The 13814-nt window shown below is 43.6% G+C and overlaps 1 protein-coding gene across 1 annotated transcript in view; it reads left to right on the top strand.

The window, feature by feature from the left end:
- kcmf1 (potassium channel modulatory factor 1) overlaps window positions 1-13814 on the top strand; it is a 138545-nt gene that overhangs the window by 59077 nt on the left and 65654 nt on the right. The window contains exon 3 of the mRNA XM_070880336.1: window positions 5043-5182. Coding sequence (XP_070736437.1) covers window positions 5043-5182 — 140 coding nt within the window. The remainder of the gene's footprint in view (window positions 1-5042; window positions 5183-13814) is intronic.

Genomic DNA, 13814 nt, shown 5'->3' with positions numbered 1-13814 from the left:
GGAATATCAGGTCCTCATCGAAACACCTGTGAACCCATCCCTTTTTGGTGTGGAAAGAAGTCATCCTCGATACGAGGGACTGCCGAAGAAGACCTGTTACGGCAGTGGCTTGTAGAAATATCTAGAGCCAAGTGAAAGGGGTTTGCCCCTTCCCCCAGTTCCATTAATGCGAGGCTGGCGAGTCATCAGTGCTCTGCCATTCCATGGAAGCATTGGCTAGGTAATTGATTATTGAGTCTGCAGTGAGGGTTGACTCGGTTCCCAGTTTCCATCATGATCCCAAAGAGCTATTGGTCATCATGCTCAGGAAACTGTTCTATTTAGACTGCTTGAATGACAAGTCTGTTGATATCTGAATTTACACTCAGATTCTTTTGCTCCAGGGTGACCAAGGCTGGGAACTCAACATACAGGGATATTCAATATTTAGGAAGGACAGACAGAAAGGAAAAGGAGATGGGTGGCGTTGCTGGTTAAATAGGAAATTAATGCAATAGTAAGGAAGGACATTAGCTTGGATGATGTGGAATCGGTATGGGTGAAGTTACGGAATACCAAAGGGCAGAAAATACTAGTGGGAGTTGTGTACAGACCACCAAACAGTAGTCGTGAGGTTGGGGACAGCATCAAACAAGAAATTAGGGATGCGTGCAATAAAGGTACAGCAGTTATCATGGGCGACTTTAATCTACATATTGATTGGGCTAACCGAACTGGTAGCAATGCGGCGGAGGAGGATTTCCTGGAGCGTATTAAGAATGGTTTCCCAGACCAATATGTCGAGGAACCAACTAGAGGGCTGGCCATCCTAGACTGGGTGATGTGTAATGAGAAAGGACTAATTAACAATCTTGTTGTGCGAGGCCCCTTGGGGAAGAGTGACCATAATATGGTAAAATTCTTCATTTAAGATGGAGAGTGACACAGTTAATTCAGAGATTAGTGTCCTGAACTTAAGGAAAGGTAACTTTGATGGTATGAGACGTGAATTGGCTAGAATAGACTGGCGAGTGATACTTAAATGGCAAACATTTAAAGATCACATGGATGAACTTCAACAAATTATACATCTCTGTCTGGAGTAAAAATAAAACTGGGAAGGTGGCTCAACTGTGGTTAACAAGGGAAATTAAGGATAGTGTTAAAGCCAAGGAAGAGGCATATAAATTGGCCAAAAAAAGCAGCAAAGCTTGGGAGAATTTTGTAATACAGCAGAGGAGGACGGAGGGTTTAATTAGGAGGGGGGAAATAGAGTATGAGAGGAAGCTTGCTGGCAACATAAAAACTGACTTCTATAGATATGTGATGAGAAAAAGATTAGTGAAAACAAACGTAGGTCCCTTGCAGTCAGATTCAGGTGAATTTATAATGGGGAACAAAGAAATGGCAGACCAATTGAACAAATACTTTGGTTCTGTCTTCACGAAGGAAGACACGAATAACCTTCCAGAAATACTAGGGGACCGAGGATCTAGTGGGAAGGAGTAACTGAAGGAAATCCTTATTAGGTGGGAAATTGAGTTGGGGAAATTCATGGGATTGAAGGCCGATAAATCCCAGAGTACTGAAGGAAGTAGTCCGAGAAATAGTGGATGCATTGGTCTATCGACTCTGGATCGGTTCCTATGGACTGGAGGGTAGCTAATGTAACACCGCTTTTTAAGAAAGGAGGGAGAGCGAAAATGGGTAATTATAGACCGGTTAGCCTGACATCAGTAGTGGGAAAATGTTGGAATCAATTATTAAAGATGAAATAGCAGCACATTTGGAAAGCAGTGACTCGATCGGTCTAAGTCAGCATGGATTTATGAAAGGGAAATCCTGCTTGAGGATGTTACTGGTAGTGTGGACAAGGGAGAACCAATGGATGTGATGTATTTGGACTTTCAAATACATGGAATTTGGACTTTCAAAAGGCTTATGACAAGGTCCCACACAAGAGATTGGTGTGCAAGATTAAAGCATATGGTATTGGGGGTAATGTACTGACGTGGATAGAGAACTGGTTGGCAGACAGGAAGCAGAGAGTTGGGATAAACGGGTCCTTTTCAGAATGGCAGGCAGTGACTAGTGGAGTGCCGCAGGGCTCAGTGCTGGGACCCCAGCTCTTCACAATATACATTAACAATTTAGATGAGGGAATTGAGTGTAATATGTCTTGCGGATGACACTAAACTGGGTGGCGGTGTGAGCTGTGAGGAGGACGCTAAGCGGCTGCAGGGTGACTTGGACAGGTTAGGTGAGTGGGCAAATGCATGGCAGATGCAGTATAATGTGGATAAATGTGACGTTATCCATTTTGGGGGCAAAAATACAAAGGCAGAATATTATCTGGATGGCGGCAGATCAGGAAAAGGGGAGGTGCAACGAGACCTGGGTGTCATGGTTCATCAGTCACTGAAAGTGGGCATGCAGGTACAGCAGACGGTGAAGAAGGCAAATGGTAAGTTGGCCTTCATAGCTAGAGGATTTGAGTAAAGGAGCAGGGAGGTCTTACTGCAGTTGTACATGGCCTTGGTGAGGCCCCACCTGGAATATTGTTTTTAGTTTTGGTCTCCTAATCTGAGGAAGGACGTTCTTTCTATTGAGGGAGTGCAGCGAAGGTTCACCAGACTGATTCCAGGGATGGCTGGACTGTCATATGAGGAGAGACTTGATCAACTGGGCCTTTATTCACTGGAGTTTAGAAGGATGAGGGGGGATCTCATAGAAATGTATAAGATTCTGACGGGACTGGACAGGTTAGATGCGGGAAGAATGTTCCCGATGTTTGGGAAGTCCAGAACCAGGGGACATAGTCTTAGGATAAGGGGTTGACCATTTAGGACTGAGATGAGGAGAAACTTCTTCACTCAGTGAGTTGTTAACCTATGGAATTCCCTGCCAGTTCATTGGGTATATTGAAGAGGGAGTTAGATATGGCTCTTACGGTGAAGGGGATCAAGGGATATGGAGAGAAAGCAGGAAAGGGATACTGAAGGAATGATCAGCCATGATCTTATTGAATGGCGGTGCAGGCTCGAAGGGCCGAATGGCCACTCCTGCACCTATTTTCTATGTTTCCAAGTTAGTTTAGTACAACTTTTTTCTGGCCAAATTGGCATAAATGGTGCAAGTGGCATGCAACGTCCCCCTTTGGGAAAAAAACTGACCTAACAAAAAACCTCACTTACACTGGTGCAAATTAAATGGTCATATTTGCAACTTTAAAAATACATCAGAAAAATCAAGTTACACCAAAAAAAACAGTGCAACTCATGGGGAAATTTGGGCCCAAAATTGTTCTTTGAGTGTCCCCTATAATCTCAGTGTTTATCTTTGATGTTCATTCATAGCTTATTATCCTTTGAGGGATTTTTGCCCTTGTGGAAGTCAGTCAATGAAGCAATATTCTAGCACAACTTAACTGTCAATTTCAGAAAGCACACCCCTTTCAGATAAGTGAGGATTGTGTCGGCAATGCTAAATATGAGGTGCTATACATGGAGAAAATTGCCATATAATGAAGACTCGCCAATAAGGTAAGTAATTTCTGGTAGCTTCAAATTTAACGAAGGGTTATTGAATTGTATTGTCTATTGTTATTCATCATTGCCTCTATGGTATTAGGGTAGAGAACTACTTGGACTGCATCCCAGATTCCTACTAAAAGTAGGAATACTAGTTTTTATACATGTAGAGCAATGAGGGCTGCATTATCTTTCTACTTAAAACCAAATGAAGCCTGAAAATACACATTTTACAGAAAGAAGCCTATTCTCTAGAGAACACAAATATATTGCCTGCAAAAAATGTCAGTTGCTTATATGGCAGTCATTTTTCACATGCTTTGTTCCCTTTGTACTATTTTATAGTATTGCTGTGTATTACATAAAAGTTGCAACATGGAAACAGTCCATTTGGCCCAATCTGTCCATGTTGATGTCAGAGGATCAGTAGTCCTAATCCCATGTGCCTGTCATGTTCTCGTATCCCCATATGCACTTTTACTTCAAGCACCTATCTAATCTAGTCTTGAATGTTGACATGGGCTAGAATTTTCCCATGAAGCGTGGGGACAATTGAATTGTGTTAAATGTGATCTCGCCTCCAACTTCTGGTTTTGCTGGAGGCGGGATGGGTCGGGAGCAATCAATTCGTGAAACCCAGTAATAAAACAGAGGTGGCCAGCCCCGATCCTCCGCAACCCGCAATCCCTGATTTTTTTCCCCCCCCCCCCACCATCCCCCTTGCCTGCTGACCCTTGATCCGCAATCGTCCTCCATCGCCTGCCGATCCTGCAGCCCTCCCCCATCCCGATTACTGATCCCGACTCCCGCCGATCTCAATGCCTCCCCCAGTCCGACCCCTCACAACTGAGGTCTACCCGTCCACAGTAGGCCAGCCCCTCAAGCTGACTGGCTGTGGGTGGGAAACCGAGGGCTTGCATTCAAATTAGGCCCTGCTGGTAAAATCAGTAGGGCCTGCGACCCCAAACAAAATTCTGGTCATAGTCTCTGCTTGTCACTAACTGCTATTGCATGCCACAGCCTCAGAACTGTTAGAAAAAAGTTTGTCTTGGTCTCTGTCCTAATTTTTCATTTTAGATCTGCTCAATCATTGGAAACAGTCTGTTTCTACCTACATTCTTTCATAATTTTAAATAAGTCCATCAACCTCTATCGTTTAATGAAAATATCCCTAATTTATCAAGCCTTTTTGTATTTATATTTCCCGATACCAGGCAACATCTTAGTAAATCTGCACTGTATTCTCTCTCTCATTTGTTTTCCAGACTAACGCCGGAGAACTTTGTTTTTTAAAAGCAGAAAGCTGTTAATAAGGTTAATAAAGTTAAATGGTGTAAAAAAAAAGATAGTTATTGCATTGTCAGGTAATCACTATTCCGTTTTCAACCTGGCTTAATACAAGTTGTAATGCATAAGTGTAGCTTAAGTGTAGCTTAACGTTGTTTGGGGGAAAAAAACATCCTTTGGTACTTGCTCCACTTGTAGAATATTCAGGCTATTGCATGTATTGATGTGTATATTATTGTTTTGCAGATTTGTATTATGGTGGGGAAGCCTTGTCAGTTGAGCAACCACAGTCTTTTACTTGTCCTTACTGTGGGAAAATGGGGTTCACTGAAACAACTCTCCAGGAACACGTTACTTCAGAGCATGCAGAAACATCAACAGAAGTGGTAAGAGTCGTCCAAGAACTTAAAAAAAATTATTTTTGTGATGTGGATGACACTGAAAAGGCAGTATTTATGGTCCATCACTAGTTGTCCTGAGGGTATTGAGTCAACCACGAAGTGTGAGACTGGAGTCACACATAGACCAGGCCAGACTGGGTAGGGATGGTCGGTCACTTCCCTAAAGGACGTTAATGAACCAGTTGGCTTTGGATGACAAAATGGTAGCTTTCATTGTTGATTCAGATGTGAAATGAAATTCAATACATGTTATGGTGAGCTTTGAGCTCATGACCTCTGGGTTGCTTTTCCAGTTGTCTAGCCAGTAGGTTACAGTAAATGACTCCACCCTATCTTCTAGTCAATGTCATCCCATTGCAAGACCTCTGACTTTTACTTTGGATTCTCTCATATCATCTCGTCTCTTCAGCTTGTGTTTGCAACCAGGACATATCTATCCTAACCTATGTAACCTGAATTTCCTTTGTGTCCATTCGCATGTTTATTTTGGCAGCTGCTTCGGACCCAAACCCATTACTTCTATCTTTCCTTTTTCTCTTGGCCTCTTTGGGGCCCATCTTTCCTGTTTCTTTCCCTTTCTGTCACCGAGTCATGCCAACTTTAATTTCTCCCCCCTCAAATACTTCCTTATCCCAACCCATCACCCCTCCTCTGCCTTCCTACACTTCTGTCACCATCCCATGCTTGAGTCCCCTTTGGATAGGCCTACAACTATCATCTGTGCCTCTCTGCATTCTCCAAGGGCCTAACAAGATCCCTGTTGTTCCTCCTTGTTAGCAGCAACCTCAATTGCCCTCATCCACCTCAGTGCGCCCGTTTGGGGCTAATCCCGCCAATTATTCTTCCTGTCGCCTTAGACTCTGCCAGATGATCATTCATCACTGCCCCTTTCAGCATTTCTGTCCAGGGTGTCCATTCACTTGTAATCCAGGATCTTGCCATCACATCCTAATTATGGATGATTGCATTGAGATCATGGCTTTGACTGACAGAAACTTGGCTCACATTTTGGCAACACCATGCCTCTTACCTGTACCTTCATCCCCTTGCCTCGCCCAAAATACTGCAGTAGCAATGTGGCCCTGATCACAGCTTGGTCTCTTCCCCTATTCCTCTGACACTTGCTCTTTTTGAGCTCCTCACCATATTCAAACTCCCTCAACTCTCCATAAAATCTTCTTTTTCTACCATCCCCACCAAGCCCCACCATAAGCTTCTCTCCAAGATCGCTTCACTCCTTTCCTCCCTCAGCCTTGGTATTGAGTGATGGATCCTCAGTGATTTAAATCTCAACGTCAACTCGCCCTTTCCGGTCTCCTGTGTTGCCGTAACCACTCCTATATAAACTCTCCTACTAATAGTCATGGCCATTCCTTTAACCATGCCATCTCATGTGGTCTCTCTATTTTTATTGTTTTGATCACAGGCATGGCCATCTACTTCTTGTTTCCTTCATCACATGCTTCACCCTGCTACTTTCTAACCCTTTGGCCCATTTTCCACAATACTGTCAATCTGCTCAGTCACATCCTCACCTCTGCCTTTGATATCCTTGACCCCAGTAAAATCCATATTCACCCCTCTCCACTCCCGGTATGGCCCAATATTTGCTTTCAAGCCCAAGGGGCGCAGACGAGTGTGCCTGGTGCACAACTGGTTTAGTCATTCATCGGATCTGGCTGGACATCAAGCACTGTTGGGTCTTTCGCCCTCTGCAAAAATTGATCACTACTCCAGAATCATCAAGGAAGGCAAAGATAACCCCTGGCTGTTTTCTCCATATCCAAAACTGTCTCCTTAAACCTCTCTGCCCCTCCAACACCAAGAGCAAGGATGTCATGGACTTCTTTATCACTAAGAATGAGATCCTCTATTTAGCTGCCTCTGCTGCATGCCTCCCTTCAAGCCAAACTACTCCCAAGGTTCCCCCTGCCTTAGCCCTGAACCAGTGTCCTTCTCTAATTTATGCTCATCTTGTCTACAAGACTCCCTACTCACACTCTCAACCCAATTCATACTAAATGGCTGGAGTTGAGGTAGACGGCGGGCATGATATATTGAATGGCGAAGGAGGCTCAAAGGGCCAAATGCCCTACTACTCCTATTTCTTATGTTCTTGTGTTCTTATGGTCTCCCTTTCAGGCCCTCATGCTAGCTGACATTGTAAATGGTTTCCTCTCGGGTATTGTCTCCCTCCCCTTGGGTATTGTCTCCCTCCCTTTTAAAACCCACCTCCTCAAAAGAAAACGCCCGTGACCCATTTGTCAGTGCAAACTAACATCCCATCCCTACCTCCCTTTTCTCTGAAGACCACCTTGCTTCCAAAATCCATACCCATCTTTCCTGCAACTCCATGTTTGAATATCAGGTTTCCATCCCTGATGCAGGTTTTCGTCCCTGGCACATCACCACCGAAAAAGCCCCAACTAAAGTCAAAAATGGCGTTCTTTATGACTGACTGTGGTTCATGCACTTTGGCAGAAAAAAATCAAAAAGCAAGTTATTATTTAAATGGAGAAAGATTGCAAAGTGCTGCAGTACAGTGAGACCGGGGATACTTGTGCATGAAACACACAAGGTTAGTATGCAGGTACAGCAAGTGATCAGGAAGGCCGGTGGAATCTTGGCCTTTATTACAAAGGGGATGGAGTATAAAAGCAGGGAAGTCTTGCTATAGTTGTATTGGTGAGACCACACCTGGAATACTGCGTGCAGTTTTGGTTTCCGTGTTTACGAAAGGATATACTTGCTTTAGAAGCAGTTCAGTGAAGGTTCACTAGGTTGATTCCAGAGATGAGGGGGTTGACTTATGAGGAAAGGTTGGACCTCTCCTCATTGGAATTCAGAAGAATGAGAGCTGATCTTCTCAAAACATATAAGATTGTGAGGGGACTTGACAAGGTGGATGCAGAGAGGATGTTTCCACTGATAGGGGAGACTAGAACTAGAAGGCATAATCTTAGAATAAGGGGCTGCCCATTTAAAACTGAGATGAGGAGAAATTTCTTCTGAGGGTTGTGGATCTGTGGAATTCGCTGCCTCAGAGAGCTGTGGAAGCTGGGACATTTAATAAATTTAAGACAGAAATAGACAGTTTTTTAAACGATAAGGGGTTATGGAGAACAGGCAGAGAAGTGGACCTGAGTCCATGATCGGATCAGCCATATGGCCTACTCATGCTCCTATTTCTTATGTTTTGATGTACTATGCCTCCTCAACCTTCTTGACCTCTCTGCAGCCATTAATGTGGTGCAGTATGCCATTCTCCAACACCTCTCCTCCATTGTCCAGCTGAGTGGGACAACCTTTGCTTTTTTTTCCCCCATACTTACCCTATCCAATTGTACCCAGAACATCTCCAGCAATGGCTTCTCTTGCTGCCCCCACACCCTTACCTCTGGAGTCCTCCAAAGGATCTATCCTTGGCCCCCTCCTCTTCCTCATCCACATGCTGCTCTTCTTATGGGCTGTGTCTTCAGCCGACAAGGCCCTTCCCTCAGCTCTAGTTTTCCCTTCCTAAATCTCTGTTTGTCCAATCCTTCTAAAAATCTACCTCTTTGATCAAGCTTTCATCACCAAATGTCTCCTTATATAGCTTAAAGACAATGTTAGTCTGATTACGCTTATGTGAAGCACCATGGGCCATTTTACTATATTAAAGGCATTATAATAAACACACAGCTGTACTTGCTAAGGCACAATAGCCAGTAATGAGATACACTGCTTCCATATCTGAGCTGTTTAGCCTGTCACACCACATGGTGCCCACTTACCCCTGTGCTCATGGGACAATGCGTAAAGGTGCAAAATGCATGATCCAGCACTGAAAGCTTCTTGGTGGTTAAGATGATGATGCTAGTAAATTGAATAAACACTGTGGCTGAAGAATATTCTGTTTTGCCTCGTAAAAATATGAACACCTAAACTTCTAGTTTTGAGTTTTAATGCTAATGCACTCGGGACTTGCACCAGATCCAGAGAACGCAAATTCCATGGGCTAGCCAGTTTAAAAAAAAAAGTTTTCTTGTATTTATTTTGCCCACATTTTCTTTCTCTCGTTTTAATTTTTTCTTTACTTTTAACTTTAAAGCCTTTGGCTTACTTTTTGAATATGTTTTTGAATGTTATAGATATTTAAATACTGTACGTGACTGCTTTGTTGCACATCCAGTGTCCATTCTGAAGGTAGGATCCAAATAGTTCACATTTAGCCCGAGCTTGTTGCAATTCAGCACCAAAGCCCGTTTTTTCAGTTAGTTGACACTCTGTACTATAAAGACTCATTTGTGTATCATAGACTTAGCCAGGCCAATGTTTGATGGATTTACAAATGCCAAATTTATAAAATGCTGCTCGTCAATGAGTTAACTTGTTGGCAAACCCAAACAGTGCTATCACACCTCCATGAGATAACTCACTGATGGTGCTGAAAGCAATTAGCTCCTTAAAATTCCATTTAATGCGGATGTTATAAGAGTTTAAAATAACACAATTGTACAATATGGAGCAATAGGTTTTTCAAACTTTTATCAATTGGTTATCAATATCCCTGACTTAATTTCTCTGCATTCAAGAGCTGACAGGTCAGTCGATCTGTGAGAGTTGTAGAAATCAGTTTAAAAAAAAAATCTTTGTTATTCTGAAATGTATTTATTTTAATGGATGTTGTCTTGGAATAAAATAATTCGGTAATGTGGCTTTAACTATACAAAAAGGAGCTCTGCTTTTCCATGAAGTGACAAGGAAAGTATTTAAAGTGTTAATTTGGGGATCAGCGGACCCAGTAACAGATTGTTGAACTATGGTCTTCTGCATTTCACAATCTTCACACACTACTAGAACTACGCTCTATCCAAGTCACCAACAGATAGAAATACAATTATCAGTATTACTAAGTATTCTGTTATGTATGTATCACCCACATTAGTTTCTTATTGTATTGTATATAATGGGATACATTACCTAGGCATCTGTTCCTTCTTAGTTACTATCTTCAGGCTCTGTAACCTGGTTACCGTGGCTTTGTCATGTATATGCATGCGTGGCATCTAGCACTGCTTGAAGTACCCCTCGTATTTTTCAGTATTGGAAGGCCATTCTCAATATCTGTTGTTTTTGCCATGAAACCACATCAATACCTCATCTCCAGTCTGCATCAGTTTCTCCTTCAGCTTCTAGAGACTGCCAGTGTCATTGGAAGGTAATTCTAGAATGGTTGTTGACAAATGGAGTAGATCCAGTGTGTCTTGAGGTAAAACTACTGCGTTTTGACTCACTAGGATAACACGGGTACTCTACCAGGCTAGATACCGTGGGATGGAAGTGTTGTCCCTGGAATATAGTGAAACTTAATGGACAATGTGAAATTTTCAAACACTCAACATCTCAGTTGCAGTTTTCTCTAAACTTAAGTTGAGTCTAGAGAGAGCATTTTGAGCTATGTAACAATAGGGTGAAGTGCTGTGGTTACACGTCTGATACTAGTGGTGACACCAATTTTAACTAATGAGTTAAGAATATCTCACACGTTGCACTGCATTAAAATTTATTGGCTTATGTAGGATTGTTGCTACAGGTTGAACCTCCCTTATCTGGAACCCTCGGGACCTGGCCTTTTCTGGATAAGAGATTTTTCCGGACGTGGGGTGGTCACATTAAATTGGATGGTACAGGTACTAAGCAAGGGGATATTGGGGTTGGGAGTGAGATCATGTGGCGGGGTGGTGGGAGGTGGCGGTGGATCGCGGGGTCAGGTCAGCGATTGCAGGAGTTGGCAGCGAGGAAGGACTTCAATTTGTTCATGTCAGAGTTTTGTGCATGCGCCACCTGGTGGCCGGGAATGGTTCTGAACGAGGGGCAGTTCCGGATAAAGGAGTTCTGGATAAGGGAGATTCAACCGGCATTATGCTAACTGTGTCATGACATTACCAACATTTTAAAAAGATGTGCAGATACTGTCCTATCCCTCTCCCAGTGGTGACTTCAACTTTTTGCTTGTGATGTGCAAATCTATGACATTTTTAACATTACCAGTTGATTTCCCGCCTCATTGCTATATTCCGATCAAGCGAGGTTAGAGGCCAGCAAATAATTGAATTGGCACTAAGAGGAGGACGGGGCAAGGATACAGATGGGAGAGTGGAGGAAGGGCAAGGACTGTGAAAGAAATGGGAGGAAGGGAGACAAAAGGAAGGAAGAAAATGAGGACGAGAGAACTGAGGCGGCAGTGGGGAGAGGAGAATGAGGATGCTAAGTAGTGCTCAGTGGGGTGTGGACTTCAATCATCTAACTAATGGTTTCTGTGGAGAGTGGCGATAGTCACTAATAAATCCAATAGGGAATTTAGGAGAAAATTCTTCATCCAAAGAATGGTTAGAATGTTGGAACGAACTGCCACAAGAAGTAGTTTAGCGAATAGCATCGATGCATTTAAGGGGAAGCTAGATAAAAACATGAAGAAAGAAATGGAAGGTTATGCTGATACGATTGAATGAAGAGGGGATGAGCTGGGAGAAGATTTGTGTGGAGCATAAACACTGGCATGGACGTTGGGCTGAACGGCCTATTTTTGTGTTGTGAACTATCCCTCCTCATCCTTCTCAACCTGTCTGCAGCCTTTGACACAGCTGACCACATCAACCTCCTCCAATGCCTCCCCTCCATCGTCCAGCTGGGTGGGATTGCCCTCTCCTGGTTCCATTCTCATCTACCCAGTCGTAGCCAGAGAATCTCTTGCAATGACTTCTCTTCTGGCTCCCGAACTGTTAAATTCACTTTATTCAGGGGAGGTCCCAGCAGATTGGAAAACCGCAAATGTAACGCCCCTATTTAAAAAAGGAAGCAGACAGAAAGCAGGAAACTATGGACTAGTTAGCCTAACATCTGTCATTGGGAAAATGCTAGAGTCCATTATTAAGGAAGCAGTAGCAGGACATTTGGAAAAGCATAATTCAGTCAAGCAGAGTCAGCGTGGTTTTATGAAAGGGAAATCATGTCTGACAAATTTGTAGGACTTCTTTGAGGATGTAACGAGCAGGGTGGATAATGGGGAACCAGTGGATGTGATGTATTTGGATTTCCAGAAGGCATTCGATAAGGTGCTATATAAAAGGTTACTACGCAAGATTAGAGCTCACGGGGTTGGGGGTAATATATTAGCATGGATAGAGGATTGGCTAACTAAAAGAAACAGAGTCGGGATAAATAGGTCATTTTTTGGTTGGCAATCGGAACTAGTGGTGTGCCACAAGGATCGGTGCTGGGGCCTCAACTACTTACAATCAATATTAATAATTTGGATGAAGGGACCGAGTGTAATGTAGCCAAGTTTGCTGATACAAAGATGGGTGGCAAATCAAGATGTGAGGAGGACACACAGAATCTGCAAAGAGATATAGACAGGCTAAGTACGTGAGTGGGAAAACATTTGGCTGATGGAATATAATGTGGGAAAATGTGAGGTTATCCACTTTGGCAGAAAAAAAACAAATCATTATTTAAATGGTTAGAGATTACAAAATGCTGCAGTACAGAGGGACCTGGGGGTCCTTGTGCATGAAACACAAAGTTAGTACAGGTACAGCGTCAAGAATCCGGAATCTGGACGATCTGTCTGTAATCCGGAAATTGTTCCAAAATTGGAACTCGCCCGCCGACCTCCTCCTGGCCTCGGCCTGATCCCCCTCCACCCCCTTTTTGCCTCTGCCCTGGCCCTACCTTCCTTCTCTTTCCCACCCCCCCTTCCCCTAGGCCTCGGCCCAAACTCCCCCTCCCTTACCCTGGCCCCGACCCAATGTGCCAATGTCCGGAAATACACAGAATCCTGAATGGCCTCGGTCCCGAGGCTTCCGGATTCTTGATGCTGTACCTGTATGCAGGTACAGCAAGTAATCAGGAAGGCAAATGGAATGTTGGTCTTTGTTGCAAGGGGGATGGAGTATAAAAGCAGAGAAGTCCTGCTACAACTGTACAGGGTATTGGTGAGACCACACCTAGAGTACTGCGTACAGTTTTGGCCTCCTTATTTAAGGAGGGATATACTTGCATTGGAGGCAATTCAGAGAAGGTTCACTAGGTTGATTCCTGAGGTGAAGGGATTGACTTATGAAGAAAGGTTGAGCAGGTTGGGCCTATACTCATTGGAGTTTAGAATAATTGAGAGGTGATCTTATTGAAACATACAAGATACTGAGGAGGCTCAACAAGGTAGATGCAGAGAGGATGTTTCCACTCGTGGGGGAATTTAGAGCTCGGGGTTGGGGGGCGGTCATAGTTTACGAATAAGGGGTCGTCTATTCTTATCTGAGGGTCGTAAATCTGTGGCATCTCTGCCCCAGAGAGCTGTGGAGGCTGGGTCATTGAATATATTTAAGGTGGAGATAAGACAGATTTTTGAGCCATAAGGGAGTGAAGGGTAATGAGGAGCGGGCAGGGAAATGGAGCTGAGCCCAAGATCAGATCAGCCATGGTCTTACTAAATGGCGGAACAGGCTCGAGGGGCTAAATGGCCTAATTCTGCTCTTATTTCTTATGTTCTTATGTACTTGTCTCTCCTCGTCCTTTGTGCATCTTGTTTCTCCTCCTCTAATATTTCATTCTGGTGCCCATCCCCCTGCCA

Source organism: Pristiophorus japonicus, chromosome 1 (genome assembly GCF_044704955.1).
Source record: "Pristiophorus japonicus isolate sPriJap1 chromosome 1, sPriJap1.hap1, whole genome shotgun sequence".
In the NCBI taxonomy this organism is placed as follows: domain Eukaryota; kingdom Metazoa; phylum Chordata; class Chondrichthyes; family Pristiophoridae; genus Pristiophorus; species Pristiophorus japonicus.
Note: the sequence above shows the minus strand (reverse complement) of the source record. Positions and strands in the feature narration are given on the sequence as shown.